General features: G+C 46.3%; 1 protein-coding gene across 9 annotated transcripts in view; it reads right to left on the bottom strand.

Annotated features, from left to right (window-relative positions):
* ATP2B3 (ATPase plasma membrane Ca2+ transporting 3) overlaps window positions 1-16496 on the bottom strand; it is a 121869-nt gene that overhangs the window by 54234 nt on the left and 51139 nt on the right. For all 9 annotated transcript variants that reach the window (XM_074276983.1, XM_074276991.1, XM_074276984.1 and 6 more), the window contains 5 exons: window positions 14757-14921; window positions 9981-10195; window positions 6995-7237; window positions 5771-6012; window positions 3537-3771 (listed from right to left, as the gene is read on the bottom strand). In XM_074276983.1, coding sequence (XP_074133084.1) covers window positions 3537-3771; window positions 5771-6012; window positions 6995-7237; window positions 9981-10195; window positions 14757-14921 — 1100 coding nt within the window. The remainder of the gene's footprint in view (window positions 1-3536; window positions 3772-5770; window positions 6013-6994; window positions 7238-9980; window positions 10196-14756; window positions 14922-16496) is intronic.

The raw sequence follows: 16496 nt of genomic DNA, 5'->3' as shown, positions 1-16496 counted from the left end.
GTTCTACATATACAGCCCTGGTCTTTCCTCTGAGTTCCATTTGCGCATGAATAGCTACTTTGGGGACTTCTCAAACGGGATGCCATCTGAAACCCAACATGTTGAAAACAGAACTCATGACCTCCCACGCTACCCTCCAAACTTCCTCCTCCTTCCAGCGTACCTGTTTCTATGAGGACACCACCATCTTTCTAGTGTCCCCGGTTTGAACTCTCAGAGTCATCCTCCTTCCCTTCCCCATATCCAGTCAGTTGCTAAGTCCATAACATCTCTCCCACTGGTCCATTTCTCTCTACTCACATGGATGACATCTGGACTCTAGTAACAGCCTCCTACTTGGTCTCCCTGCTTCAAGTCTCTCTTTTCTCTAATTTGGACTCCATCCAATTCCTCTTTCTGTATTCCTTTTCATATCTCTTTCTTACGTCACTTCCAGTTTCCAATGTTTCGCTCTCTTTTCCCGTCTAGCAAGCCATACTTTGTAAGAAAGAGTATAAGAAATGGAAGACACATCATGATAACAAAACTAAAGAACAGTAACTAGGTCTGACAGTATACAAAATATTGTGCACCCATGGTTCTCCACTCTTGCTATCCTTGGCTTCCTTTAAAACCTGATTCTTGTGTTACCTTCTGCAGGAAGCTTTTACACCTTTTTCCTTCTGAGATGCAGCTTATTTATTTGTAAGTGTATCCATTATACATCCTCCCCACGCTAAGCCTGAAGAAATGAAAACCTCTTAAGTGTGGAGATGGATTCTTGGTTTTTTTTTTATGTTTGTACCTCAGCATCTGAAGAGGTGCGTGGCACATAGTGGATGCTACACACATGCTGGCTATGCTGAACCGGCTTCAACTCTTGTGATTTCCAAGGCACCACTGTGTCACGGGGGAGGCCCTGAACTGAAAGTCAGGAGACTTGAGTTTTGAGTCTCACCTGTGTTACCTTGGGGCTGGGTACTTTGAGCTGGCCATCTTTTTTCTCCGGCTCTTGGGGTCCCCAAGTGTTAAATAGAGAAAGGTGGCCTGGAAGGGCTCCAAAGTACATTCTGGCTTGAACATTCTCAGTCTAGGAGAGTAGGGGGAGCATTCAAGGCTCAGGGGCCCAGGGAGGTCAGCTCCACAGCTGTCGGTAAAGGGCGGCAGCCGCATTGGTTAACTCTGCATGCCCAAGCACAGAAGCACACATAGGCAAACACCAAACATGGAGAGGGGACCATGTTTGAGGCCAACAAGCGGCCAGTTATTCAGAGCATGTTTACGATCCTGAAAGGTCTTGGCAGAATGAGGCCATGTTGCTATGAATATCTTCCTTTTAGGTGTTTAACAGGAGCCCATTTACTTGGCCCGACAGAGGTGGGACCTTTATGTTTGGGGGAGGGGTGGGTCTAAGTACAGCCAACCCCAATCCAAACATCCAAGTGGAAAAGTTTGCAAGTCTCTCCTTCAAAGCCCCCCAAAGAACCCGTTTGGAATGTCAAGAGCTTAATACAAAAATAAATGAGGGAACACAGAGCAAATAATGAATGGAAAACATTATCTGGAAAAAAAAGGAAACAAGGAAAGGCCATGAAAAGCAAAGTCAGCGAATGCTCTGTGACTTTGGAGGAGACCAAGAGGAGAGAGGTTATCTGCTCGAGGTCACACAGCTAGTTGGTGGCAGAATTAGAACCCAAACCCAGGGATTCTGAGCTTCCTCTCTTGGGTGCTCAGAGAAGGCTTCCTGAAGAGATGGCATTCAAGAGCAAAGGAATGGCTTATGAAAAGAAGTCTCAGTTCTGTCCCTAGCTTGCTGTGTGGTCTCAGTGAAGCTACCTTCTCTCTCTGGGCTTCAGTTTCCTCTCCTATAAAATGAAGGATTTGGAGTAGATGAGCTCAAGGTTTCTCCTGATTTCAATACTCCATGGTTGTTTGGTATCTCCATGTCTCTATCTGTCTCTGTCTTTGCCTCTGCCTGTGTCTGTGTTTGTCTGTCTCTTTCATTGACTTCTTTTTTCCCCTAGGCCCATGTTGTTCAACTCCAGTTGAATCATTACTCTGTCCAAAAAGAAGACAAATGCTTAAAATTAAAAATCCACCACTTTCAGAACCTAGGATATGCCAAGCCTACTTACTCCTGGTTCCATCCCTATGGTTCTCCAGGGCCAGGATATAACCTTTGATGAGGGTCTCAGAAGAGCCACGGTCACTATCAATAGACTGCATCCCCCAGGTTCAAAAGTCACAAATGTCAGCCCATCAATCAACCAAGTATTCTATGAATTTATACTGTGTGCCTAGTCCTGAGCTCAGTGAGGGGAGTACATGGAAGAGGAAGCTTGGGACTTATTCTAAGAGGGGTCCCAGTTTGATTGGGAAGATACCCACAAACAACACCCAGTGGGCAACTGAGGACCAAACCCTGAATTACAAATGTTAAGGTTCAGAAGAGCTGAGGAGCAAGAAAGCAATAGGGGATACCCTTAGTTGATAAGCTAAGGCTTCCTGAAAGAAGTAGGGCTTAAACTGTGGCTTGGATTAGGAAGAGCAGAAAAGAGGAGGTGGGGCATTCTGGCTGGAATAGTTGGTGCAAGGGAGGAATTAGTCTGACATAGATGGGCTCCAGAGACTGGAAGGGGCTTAGAAGTCATTTTGTTTGACTCCCTCATTTTAAGAAACTTATCAGGGAGTTGAAGGGACTTGCCTAAGACCATCTGGATTAGAAGTAAAAAATGTGAGATTCAAACACTTGTTCTGACTCCAAATTCAGGGCAGAGATCAGCCACACTGGAGCAGAAGGTTCCTTTTAGGGAACACGCTTATGTATAAATAAATTAGAAGAACATAGGATAGTTTACCTCTCAGACCTGTGGAGGAAGAAGGAATTTGCGACCAAAGAAGAACTAGAGATCATTATTGGTCACAAAATAGAAAATTTTGATTATATCAAGTTAAAAAGATTTTGTCCAAACAAAACTAATGCAGACAAGATTAGCAGGGAAGCAATAAACTGGGAAAACATTTTTACAGTCAAAGGTTCTGATAAAGACCTCATTACAATTACCCAAGGATTTAATGAAAATTTCTAGTCTCTATTTATATTTTCTTCCTATCTGCTCCTTCTATGACAATCTAGAAAAAAGTACATTTGGTAGTCTGGGTTAGGGAGTGGATAAAAGGTACCATTCTACATTTTCATATTAACAACATTAGAGAATATCCTTTGGAGCAAGACATACAGATATAGGCACAGATTAATGCCCCTCAATGTCAAATGCTATTAACTGCTTCTTGAGGGAAGAAGAGAGGTTTAATGGTTGAAGAGGTAGAGGAGTAATTCAGGATGTTGGAAAAATGTGAATTATAAAAAGTATCATGGCATAGTAGAAAGAACCCAGGAACTGGCATCTGAAAACATGTGAGCAAGCCATTTTACCTTTCTGGCTTTCCTTTGAAAAACAGAGCTAAAAATACTTTATGCTATCTTGGGAGAAAAGCACTTTGTAAACATTAAAGTTCAATTGAAATGGTAGATTTTCTTCTGATTAAATCCCTACCTCAGGTCGAACGGGATCTTCAATGCCCACAACAGCAATGCAGGTGAGTTCTCCCACAATTTCATTCTCATTGTCCCATTCGGGCTCCTGGCCTGCAGAAAAGTCCCTGTAGGCAATGCAGATGGTACGTAAGCCATCACAGGCCATTGGCTCAATGACCTTCTTCACCATCTCATCCCTGTCCCGAGGACGGAAGCTGCGGAGCTCTCCATTGTTGTTTAAGATATTGGTGCATCTGGAGAAGTGACAGAAGTAGAGGAAAGGAGTGGGTAGGGTGAAGGGAAAAACAAAAAAGCAAAATTGATGAAACAGTCTGAGTTGGTGAGAATCAAATCTGCCCTGTGTTCCTCAATTCCTGTAAGGTTTTTGCCAAATGTAGTTTTGAGAAGTGTTACCAATGAGTAGGTTTTTGGCTGGTTGGAATTCAAGTGGAGAAATACCAAAGGTCTTTTTCTGTCATAAAATTTTTTAAAATCCTAATTTTAAAAATTCAAAGCATCTAACATTCCTTACAAATTGTCTAGTTCAACCACAGCACCAGTAGGACTTTCCTCCCTTCCGCCTATCCTTATTGTTGTTTGTCCTCAATGACAATGGGAATGACAGTGTCCTTAATGACTTGCAAGTAAAATGGATTTAGGCTATGCAAAGTCACCCAGAGCCATCTGGGTCCAGCAACAAGATATAGATCAGGATAAGTGGAGGTGGCCTTGGATGCAGTGGGAATCTTTGGCCTTTTAAAGTTAAGATCTTTCCTATGGCTCGGTTTGTCTGAGGCAACACCCATTTAGTGATTTAGGCTAGGTAAAAATGAGGCAAAGTCAAAAAAGAAAATAAAATCAATCTGGGAGGGAAAGACTTTCAGGGTTTTGGGCCAAACCAGAAAGCCTCTTGAAAGCAAAGAATACAGAGCAGAAAAAATTGCTTTGGGAAATGAGCAGCTAGCTAAGAAGATGGAATTTGAGGATGGGATTTGGACTTCTGAGACACAGCTTAAAAGGTAGGAATGACAGGTTTTTGGACGGGGATGGAGTATACCTAACAAAGGTGGTGAGGATATATTTATTTGATGTTTTGCAATTTGACTCAAAAAGGCTTTAAACTAACTAAGTGTGGGGAGGGAGAAAACTACCTACCAAAATCACAGAGAGGAGAGTAGCACCCAACAGTTCACAGGAAACAGAGTCCAAGGAAGGAACTAGATATAAAAGCCACCACTCAAACATGTAAACCCAAAGGCCCAAAGTTTAGGCAACAAGCAAGAGAAAGTAGAAGTCCTAAATGCAACAGGGCAAACCTAACCTCACGGGTGTTACTGAGATTTGGTGGGATGAAATCCATGACTAGATTGTGAAAGGGTATACCTTATTCAAAAAAACCAGGATAGGCCATGGGGTCAGAGGTAGCAATGAATATTAAAAATATATACTTGTGGGAGAAGATCCAGAAAGCAGGATGAGGGAGGAAGCTTGGCAGATAGCATTTGAGACAAGATCAAAGGAGAGAGAAACAAAAGCAGTCTTGTCATTGGAGTGTACTACAGACTACCTGGACAGAAAGAGGACATAGATGAAAAGTGTAAGAAACAGACCACAAAACTGGCCCAGAGGAATGATACAGTAATGACAGGGGACTTAAATTATCCGGATATCCATTGGAACTTGTTTTGACCGAAAGAGAGGATTGAATAACTTCTCGCCTTGCCTTAATGATAATTTCATTTTCCAAAAGGCCTAAGTTGCATCTATCGACCCCTTCTCTTTCTCATAACCTCCTTCCTTGGAAAGAAAAACTCGGGACATGAGGCCCATTCTGCCATTTGCCCTCCTTCCTGTCCTTCAAAGCCCAGGTCAAGTCCCATCCATGTGATGGAGAGTATTGGATCTGAAGAAAGAGCATGTAGGTTTGAGTATTACCTCTGACACATACTAGCAATATGACTCTGGGGAGAGTCACCTAACGTTCAAGGCAACACTACCTCTGTCTCTTGCTCTTTGTATCTCTTTCTCTGGGTGTGTAGCTAGAGGGATGTGAGGGTGGCCTGCCTGGAGAAGAGGGGAATCAGTTGTGACGCTGGAGGTAGAAATGGAAGGCCAGATGGCAGAGGGCTTTGAATGCCAGGCTGAAAAAGCAGACTTTCACAGTAGGTAGTGGGGAATCAGTACTGGAATACAGGAACGCAGGAATAAATGACGGCCTCAAAGCCTAGGAGAAGGCAGGGAGCCACTACTCACTTTTTGAGAAGGATTTCTGAAGCTCCTTTGCTGAACAGTCGGAAGCCACCATCGGGCATGCAGATGACAGTGCTCATTGACTTGCGGACAGAGTTGAAGGTATAAACCTTGTAAAGCTTCTGCTCGGGGATCTGGTCCCGCACCGGCTGGAAGTCCTGTTTCAAGTCCAGGACAAAACCCAGCAGGGCGCACTCTGTTTTATTGCCGACCTGACGTGGGAGGGCTCCTTCCTTCTCTGGAGGCTGGGGGGAGAAGGACAATCAACTTGTCAGGCCAGGGAATCTTGGCCCACCGTTCTCACCCAGCACACACTCCCTGGCCCACCACCCACATGTTTTCCCAGGCATTCTAGGGAATCCAGCTGCTGGCCCAGCACCAGGTGAGAGGGAAAGCTACTCCAGCCCTGTCACAGGAAAAGAGGAGCAGGCTCGTTCAGCTCTACCCCAGAGGGACAAACTAGGAGTAGCCAGAGTGGGATTTTAGCTTCCTAACAATCTGAAGTGCTCCAAGGTGCCTTAGGATGTGAGGGTTTGAAGGGCAAGCTATAGAGGGACTCTCGTTTTTTGAATGGGTAGGACTAGATGATGCTCGAGTCCCTCCCGGCTCCGAGATTTTGCGGCCTCATCCCCTTCCTTGGGTCTCTCTTGTCTCCCTCGTTAGATGGGGAGCTCCCTGAGCCTCTTCCTTTTTTGATCTCCCCAATGGTGCCATTGAGGAAAAGTTTGGGAATTGAGGCCTGCCGAAGCTATGGAGACTGAGAGGCAGGGGGATTAAACAAACAACAATTCATCTTTCAACTTGATTTGGTTTGGCTGAATTTGGAGAAACGGTAAAAGCAGAGGAAAGATTCATTTCACAAACTGAAGGCACTTTCGTGTTTGGAGAACACACTGTAAGGATTTAGTCTATATTCAGCATGTCAGAGATTTTCAAGCGCTTAAGGTCACTTTCCACTCCATGAGCCCTCAGAACTCTAGGATCAAGTAGCTGGTGGGGACCTGGGGGGGACAGGGATTCCCACAACAGCTTCCTGACTGGTGGTCACTGATCTTTTCTAATGACCAAGAGTTCTCCGCCTAAAGAGACACGTCCATTGTTGGAGAGCTCTCATTACACAGTTCTTAACCTAGGCACAGTGAGGACTTGGCCCCAACTGGAGTAACCTCCCATCCCAGGCTGCAGCCTCTGCCCATCCCTCCTTCCCGAACTCGTTCCCAGACTTACTAGCACTTTGGTGGTGTAGGCACTGTTAATGGAAATGGCGTGGACAAGGAGATCCAGGATTTTGGGGTTCAGGTTGTTTGGATCAGGGATCTCTTTGTAGTGAGTGTCACCCACATAGGACTGAACGACTGTCATGCGATTGGTGGTGAGTGTTCCTGTCTTGTCAGAGCAGATAGCCGTAGCATTGCCCATGGTCTCACAGGCGTCCAGGTGGCGAACGAGGTTGTTATCTTTCATCATTTTCTGCAAATCAAAGGGGACGTTAATTGTGAGGCTCATCTAACTGTCCTCAGTAGGGAGTTAACCCTCACAAAGGTATCTCTGAAATAGCCTTGGGAACAACCACCACCGAAAAAGCCCAAACCCTTCATAAGAGCCAGGCTCTTAAAAATGTCATTTTTTAAAAAGCTTTTTATTTTCCAAAACATATGCAGGGATAATTTGACACCTTATGTTTCAGATTTTCTCCCCCTTGCCCCGAACCCCCTCCCCTAGATGGCAAGCAATTCAATATATGTAAAACGTTAAAACATCATTTTGTAACGTTAACAGTTCCGAATGGGCACAGCAGTTATTAGTCAAATAAACAGTTTATTAGGGCCAAAGAGAAATATTAACATGGCCTAACAACTGGCTGTAATTGATGGGTACTCTCTGGAGCAAAAGCATTTGAGATGGAGGGATTTCCCTTCATCACATGAAATAACTCCTGGTGAGGAGGCATCTCTAAATGTCCCGTGGACCACCCATAAATTATAGTTTGCAAATTCATTCCCTTCTCTATAAAATTCAAGATTAACCTTTGACCAGTGCTCTAAAAATGCCTCCTTGCCAATGTCCCAAGTGCCAGGGAGCTCTTCAGAGTTAGTGAGCGGGGCAAACAGAAGTAAGGAATTGGGGCCTGTTGGCAAGATTAAACAATGGGACAGGTAACCGAGGGAGAGTATGGAGTCTCCAGCTTCAGATTTCTTCCTAAGGAAAATCAATGAACATCTCTCTTGGATGCCTTAGACTCTTGGGGCCCTTTCCAACCGAACGATGCTATTTTGGGCTTTGAAGATTCCAGTCTAGGATGTCCTGATTTTATTCTACGATTTTGGATTCTCCCTTCCTCTCTTGGGGACTGACTCGACCACCTCCATCATAATTCTGGCTGGAAGCGGGGAGAGATTTGCCAGTAGGTGGGAAGGGAAAAAAGGCTTTTTAGAGAAAGCTTTCTAAGCATCTCTAGAGTATCCTAGACAGTACTTTTTGGCTTTGCGGGCCAGTCATAGAGATTAAATGCTTGTAGACCTGGAAGGGATTTTAGAAAACATCTAGTTCAGTTCCCATATTTTTATCCAGTCACACCAGCCTCCTTGCTGTTCAAAAAACAAGACCCTCCATCTTGCTGCTCCAGACGTTCTCTCTGGCTGTTCTCCAGGCCTAGAATGTTCTCCCTCCTCAACACGGACTCCTGACCTCCCTGGCTTCCTTCAAGTCCCGACTAAAACCCCACATCCTATAGGAAGTCTTCCCAGAGTTCTCTTCATTCCGGTGCCTTCCCATTGGTCATTTTTTCCCCTATTTATCCTGTCGAGAGCTTGTATGTATTGGTTTGAATGTTGCTTTTCTCATCATATTGTAGACTCCTTGAGGGTGGGGACTGTCTTAAGTCTCTTTTTGTATTCCCAGCACTCGGCTTAGTGCCTGGCCCATAGCAGGTGTTTAATAAAGATTTTTTGTATTATTGTGCAATACTGTATACCGTATTATAATATCACGTAGGATATTATAATAGAAAAGGAAACAAGCATTCATAGGAAATAGACCATAAGACTATAAAGGCACCCAGCCATGTGATGACAGACTTCTGCCCTGGGCTGAAAAAGGCCTAAAGTTTACTGAGGCTCAGGACTGAAAGGACCTTGGTTTGTTTACTGGGGGCTGCTGGCCCACGGCGATTATTCTACAATGAAAAAATGTATGTCTACAATGAAAATGTGAACGTCCTAGGGAAAATGAAGATTTAATTTGGAGAAATTCTCACTAAATGCCTCCTCATGCTCAGTTGGCTTACTGAGCATTTATTAAGCTCTTACTGTGTGCCAGGCACTGTGCTAAGCATGGAGCCTACCAGGAAAGGCAGATCTCCCTATTTTGGATCCTCCTCACCTCTCACGTGGACTACCATCTCCCCACTCCAAGCCATCTTCTGGATACCACAGTGACGTTCCTCAAGTAGTCAACAGTGTTGACGACATAATTCCTGGGCTCAGGAAATTCAGGGGATTCCCCCTTGCCTTTAAGATAAACTACAGACTCCTATGTTACCACCCGGCTCCAGTCCACATTTGTAGACTTTTTTGCACATTATTCTGTTTTTCAGCCAAACTGGTCTTCTCGTTCTTTCCATGGCACTCAATCTCCTCTCTCCACGCCTTTGCATAGGCTGTCCTACAGGCTTGAAATGGAATTTCTTTTCACCACGGCCTCTTAGAATCCCTAGAGTCTGTCCAAGCTCAGCTCAAGGACTACGTCTTTCATCAGGTCATCCCAGACCTCCCCGCCTCCTGCACACTGACCTCATTTTTACTTGGCATCTATTTGTATGTATATGGGACTATTTCCCCTGATAAGATGTAACCTCCTCGAGGACAGGAAACTGTTCTAAGTTTTTTTTTTTTTTTGATTCTGCAGCAGCCAGCGCACTACTTGACATACAGACATAGATTGAACGCCATGTAAAGAAGAACAAGAAGACCAGTTTGGCTGAAAAACAGACATATAGTAGACATTCATAAATGCTTCTTGATTGGTTGATTACTGAATGTCACACAAAGTGCTGATCAGCTATGGTCCCTGCTCTCACAAAGAGCATAGTCTCCTAGGGGAAGAGGGTAGCCCTCCAATGTGCCATGGGCACTGGTTTAAGGAATGCGTTGGCCTATTACACGAGGCAAGCTTCCTCAGGGTGGCGGTTGGGTTAGGGGTGGCAGCCCCTTACCTTGACGGAGTATGCAAGGGAGATGGTGACAGCTAGCGGCAGTCCTTCAGGAACAGCAACAACCAAGACAGTGACCCCGATGATGAAGAACTTGACAAAGTACTGCACGTAGACAGGTGTGCAATTGGAGAGCCACGTCCGGCCGCCGATGACGAAGTTGTGGATCACGAAGTAGATGACCAGGATGACAACGGTGAATGCGGACATCACCAAACCTACCAACCAGTGGCAGTCCAGGGTAGGGGTGGAGGGAGAGAAGCAGAGGAAAAGGAGAAAAGAAATAATCAGACACCATTGTATGAAGTGCGTAGGGCCACTCGCATTTAGGGTGAGGTAGGGAAGACAGGTGTACCCAGGGCTATGCTGGAGGACAGCCAGATTGTTACCTTTTCAGTGGGAGCATTTATTTATACCTCAGAAACCAGCAGCTTGATACCGATTAGAGCTCGGTGTTTTGTTCTGTTGATTGTTTTCTAGTCTCAGAGTGATGGGAAAATGCTGATAATGTAGATTAAACTTTAGAGCGTGTAGTAAGCACATCTGCCATCTTTCCCCCCCAGATCCGTGGCTGCTAAACCTTCGGCATAGCCCTGGGTGTACCTCTAACTCGGGTTCTCACTGTCATCGTCAAATGGGAACCGTCCCCTTGTGTGATTTGGGCCAATACTGGAAACCTTGAAGATCTCGGATGGGAGGTTTCAAGTATTCACTGTGTACCCTGACTCATTCAAGGGCCTTCTGTTTCCTGAGGCTGTTCCGGCCCCTGCCCACCCACTGCCTCTGACAGCCCGGCAGTCCCGCGAGCTGCCTGTAGATGGTGGTGTTGGTAGTGGTGGTGGGAGACTGGCCAGTAGAGGCCGTGGAAGTGGAGGGTGGAGGTGGTGGTGGGTGTATGGTGGTGGTGGGGAACTTCCTGTTGAAAGGGGAGGTTAGCCAGTATTGGAGAGGGGGGGTGAAGACAGCACTCGACAGAAGCTTTCCCCCCCCTGCAAGAAGAATAGAAAGAGCCCGTGGCAAGCCAGTGGGCAGCTGGGGGAGGCAACCTTCCATGTGAGGAGCGAACCCCGGAGCATTCATTCCTGCTCGCCTGTTAGCAGGGGCTTCCAGAATAGCACCCTGCAAATGGGGAGGGGATCGTGGTACATTTACACAAAAGACCAATTAGAAGGATGTTATTAGCTCGAGAAAAGGATTCACAACAGGATTCCTCTGAATAAAGAGTTCCCTAAATACATTTAAAGTCGGATTTCTATTTACAAAAATGTGATACCAAATGGAACACTGCTGTAGTCCGGGCTTGGCTTGGTGACTCTTTTGAACACTCTGGCGTTTCTTTCCACTTCAATAGTTATAGAAAAAACCAATCAAACTTGCTTGCGGTATAAATAGATTCACTAGGTTTGTTTGTGGGCTTTTTTTTTGGGGAGGGGGGAGAGCCATTATTTGGCCCCGCATTCATATTGGGTCCCAGTTCGGTCTCAGCAAACGAATCTCGTTTGTTTGGGCCGGGGGGGAGGGGAGAGGGTCACCACTGCATTTGGTTCAAATTCCTGGTTTAACAGAGCGGTGCCTAGCAAACTCTCGTCTGCGGGCCAGATCCAGCCTGCCACCTGTTTTGTGGGGCCCAGGAGCTAAGAATAGCTTTTACACTGCCATTCTTAGCTTAAGGACTGCGCACAAACAAGTGGAGAGAGATTTTGTCTCCCTGCTGGACTTTGCCAGCCGCTGGGGGTACCTGGACTGGAGTGCGGTCGGGCAAAAGGGTTTCAAACAAATAAGCCTTTGACTGAGACGTGAACACCTTGATTATGTGGAGGTTTGGGAATGAAAAACAATCTGTTACGAGATTTGACTGAGTTGTATGCTGGCGCCTGGAGGAAGAGATGGGTGAGATGCAAGATGGCAGCATGGCCCCTTAGTCCTGCATGGGTGGCCTTGAAAAGCAGATGGCTCCCAGCAGTCCTTGGGGACACAAGCATGTCTTCAGCCTTCCCCGTGGTTCCTTGACCCTATGTGGGAAAATCTGAACCTGTTCCTCTTGGCCTTTTCCTTCTTGCAAACTAAATCCCAGGAAGGGATGTTGATTCTGTTTGGTAATGCCTTGACTCTGCTCCTGCCCACTCAGACACTGGAGACAACTGCCTGGCTGGATTGGGACTCCAAAAGCCCTCTTCCTCTCCAAATTGGGAGTAGGAGCTCTTCTTTGCAGCCCAAACACAGTCATACTGGGAGGCCACTTGTTCATGCTAACTGAAGTGGAGGTTCCTTATGATCCCTTGAGTTGGGGTACTAGAATAAGAGTTCTTTTCATTCTTTTATTTTTTGTGTAATAGAGTCTTTTTTTTTTCCCTGAGGCTGGGGTTAAGTGACTTGCCCAGGGTCACACAGCTAGGAAGTGTTAAGTGTCTTGAGACCACATTTGAATTCAGGTCCTCCTGACTTCAGGGCTGGTGCTCTAACCACTGCACCTCCTAGATATCCCAGTAATAGATTTTTTTGGAAATGAGTCTGGTGACACTTATGAACCCTTTCTTAGAATAATGAAAAAAAAACCCTATCAGATTACAAAGGAAACCAGTTATTAAGATATGGTTTTATATCTTAATATTTCTGAATAATATATTCTAAAAATAAAACCCCCCAAGTTTATGGACCTTGGGGCAAGAGCTCTTGCCCTAGGCAGGTACTGAAATGAACAGCCAAAAAACGACAGAAGGTCAGAGCGCAGGCCCTTCCAGAAGAATGCCCCTATCTGTTGAGATGATCAACATGTGCCCATTTTGCTCAGGTCCAGTGACCCTGAATATTGGCCCAACGGCCTCCTGACAGCACCTGCTGGGAAATCTTGACCCTACTGAGGCTAATGTGTTTCTATCTTCCCATTGGTCCTTAAGAGTTCAAAGGCCAGCATCCCATGATCAGTATCTAGCTGGGGGATTGGAGAAGAGCCACCTACCCCTCCTGATACTGCACCTACAGTTGTCCAGGCAGCAGCTAAGCAATGGCCCAGTCACCTCCCACTGGTGGGGGTGTGGGGCTGACGCAATCGGGAGCAGTCTCCTTAATACCGGGGCTTGGTCAACATGAAGCTGGGTGTCTCTAAGTGTGTTATTCAGTATCAGGGGTTCTATTCAGTACCGGAGGCTCAGCCTTGGGCAGTCCCACAGACTTCTGGACTTGAAAGACCTGAGAACCGAGCCAAGGAGTCCTGGCCACATGTCCTACAAGGGCTAGAGTAGAGTAACAAGAGGGGCAGCTAGGTGGTGCTTCAGTGGATAAGGCAAAGGCCCTGGAGTCCCGAGTTCAAGAGTTGTCTCAGATATTTGTCACCAACTAGCTATGTGACCCTGGGCAAGTCACTTAATGTCAGCTGCTTCAACCCCAAATGAAGAAGAATAACAGCAGGGGACTGTGATTGTATTTCTGCTACATTCTAAATGCAATGGAAGTTCAGAAGCCATCGGCCTTATTCCTCATCTGGGCCGCACAGGGGCGTCACTTGGGGGTGACAGCAGCAGACTGGCTTTGCTGTTGGGGAAGCATGGGAAACCGGTTGGGGTGTGTGGCCGTGACACTGGCCACGCTGCATTGGTTTTGCCAATATAACGTGGCAGGCCTGCCATGATTAAGGAGAGATCACAATACTGTGAGCTTCTCCACTGACTCCACATGACACCAGGGTCTCTGGGTAGCAGAAGCTGTGGGCTGCCAGGAGGGCCTAAGTTTGGGGGTTCTCTCCCATATCAATCCCGGGACAAAAGTTCAAAGTGCAGGGAGGCCCAATGCCACTTAGCCTTCTTTCCCAGGATCCCAAGGCAACAGCAGGTGCCCGGCCCCACCTGGGCCTGCCTGGGGGCCAGGGAAGCCCACGCTAAAGACTACAAGGAAAATGTGAAGTATGAGTCAGCGAGCTCAAGCCAGAGCCCCCAGGAGCTTTCCTCGCAATCTAAGACAAATGATCCCATTCTTAATGTACAGCAATGAGGAAGCTGGTGAGCCAAAGGGAGATAGACGCAGAGTGGGTCCCACTCTACTCAGCTTGCTACATCTATAGAGCAGGATACTGGAAGCATACTGGGTAGTTCTCTTTTAGCAATCAAGGCAGTGGGGTGGTGTCATCCTGAGCAAGTCACTTACTCAACCCTGCCTCAATGTCCTCATCTACAAAATGGGAATAATAACAGTACCCATGTTCCAGGGTTGTTGTGAGGCACCAATGAAATAATGTGTATAACATGTGTTATGGAAACCCAAGCCAGGATGTCGATTCTCCCAGCCTCATGTGGATATGTTGTTTTGAGTTGGCTTGTAAATAAATCCCATAAGAAAGATGTAAATGAGCAGGGAGTGTATGTGGTGATACAAAGGGTAGATGGAAAAGGGCAACCAGGGATGGCGGTGGAAACTCAGAAGGCAAAGGGAAGCCCAAAAGTCCAGAACCTCCCGGCTAGCCCCTCTCAGGACCTCAGGACATTCAGCTGAGCAATTGAGAGGGGAAGTCTTAGCAAGCGTCCCGGGCCCGCAGGTAAATGGCCCTTGGCTTGGGTCCAAGGACAGGAAGTAGCTGGGATCCCAAGAAGTTCAGTCTAGCAAGGCTTAAGGTTCAGGACTATCTGGACACGCCCCACCGTACCACACCACCACAATCACCACCATCACCACCATATACTGTCTCATCTTTTATGAGGATTGTTTCATTTAATTCATTTATTTATTCACTCCCACAATTCTTTCTCACACAGGGCAGGCACTCACAGAAGAATCCCCAGCTGATACCTGCTTTTCCAATTTGCACGGCCAGCTTTGTGAGCTTCCCCTGAAGCACAGACTTTTCCTTTTTGGGGCCATTGGCTTTCTTCTTCTCTCGTTCCTCCATCTCCCCACCCTCAGCGCTCTTCAGAGGCTGCATCTCCATGGCAACTGCCCCATCTTGCTTCTTAGCTGTATGAAAGGAAATGGAAGAACACAAGAGGGCAAGGGTCAAGGTCTGCTCTGGCTGCTGAAAGAGTTAAACAAAATCCTTGTCTTTTCAGGAAAAAAAAAAGCCTGGACACATTCTACTTGGTTTCAATCATTTCTCTTATCAGAGAGGCAGCGTGGGAAAGAGACAGGCAAAGAGACTTACCCATGCAAGTCACTCTCAGAGCCTCAACTACCTCATCTGTACAACAGAGATATTCACCCTTAAATCACAGGGGGATTGTCAGGCAAGCAATCTGTACAGCTTCAAGTGCTCAACAAATGGAAGCTGATATTCCTTCTGGCATAAATTCACCAGGATTTACCAAAAAAAAGAGGGGGGGGGAATGCTGTCTTGTAGGAAAGACTTCTGTTTCTGGTGAGGCGGTGGACTGCGATGCAGATGAGGCATAAATTGTCAGATATGGCCCATATTGGTTTATTTCATTTATTCACTTATTTGTTTTTGCTACAAGGGAGGGCTCTGTTGGAGATGAAGGGAATCACCAAGATTTTATAGCAAGGTAGTATAGTTAAATGAAACAAACCAACATGTTGGCCCTGTCTGACAATGTACACCTCGTTCTGCAACTATAGACCACCACCTTGGCCAATAGCCAGCCTTTGCCACAAGACAGTATTTCTCCTTTTCTTTGAGCCGGTCTCACACCCCCACAAATGCCCGAGAGGCTGCCAGTTTGAAGAAAACAGGGACAGAAAGGGGCCCTCCAACCCGGAAATCTCTTCATTGGCAGATTTAAGACAACCTTCCTGGGAGTTGATTTCTAAGAAGCTGGATCTACACAGACCAGACCCTAAATAGCCCTCCCTCTTCCTCTCTCTCTGAGCTAGTCTTCTTCCAGTTTCTTCAATGTCCCCATCCCACTTCTCCAGTCAAACCAATATTCTTACCCTTCCTTAAACAAAGTAGGCTACATTTTGCCTTTGTTGCCACTTTGCTTTCAATCTATTTATCTGTCCCCAAACATCAGTCGTACGCCTACTGTGTGCCGGGCACTGTGGACCTGAACTTAAGGTGCCTCCTTTCCACTGTTCAAATCCCACCTGTTCTTTAGCCCCTCGCCTACCCTTCCTGAAGCAGCGGCCAATTTTCTCTTTCCACATGACCTCCTTAAGACCTCACAGGCCGAACTTCCTGTTCTCTGGAACGCTGGTCTGGGAACACTCAGCAGGACCTGCTCCCCGGCTGAATTTCACCTTTGTCCAGCACCAGACGAGGTTGAAATAGAAAGCCAGATCAATGTCAGGGCTGAGGTGGCTTGGGGATTTTGTACTCTGAGCCACGTTCACTGAAGTAGAAATTTGGGGCCTCTTTGTTGCCTGGGGCCTAAAGCTGCCTGTTGGTACAGTCCTTTGCAGTCCAGTGGCCAGAAAGGGTCACTGAGTGACTTCATCCTCCTGAGATGGTACAAGGTGACAAGATGTTCTCACTACGAATGAAGCTAATGGCTCAGAGCATCATGTTCTTGGGTTCAGTACAACAACCCCATCTTTCAGTGTTTAAGGGTTCCAGAGCTATTCTTGCCAAAATATATA

The sequence above is a fragment of the Sminthopsis crassicaudata genome, chromosome X, assembly GCF_048593235.1.
Source record: "Sminthopsis crassicaudata isolate SCR6 chromosome X, ASM4859323v1, whole genome shotgun sequence".
Lineage (NCBI taxonomy): Eukaryota > Metazoa > Chordata > Mammalia > Dasyuromorphia > Dasyuridae > Sminthopsis > Sminthopsis crassicaudata.
Note: the sequence above shows the minus strand (reverse complement) of the source record. Positions and strands in the feature narration are given on the sequence as shown.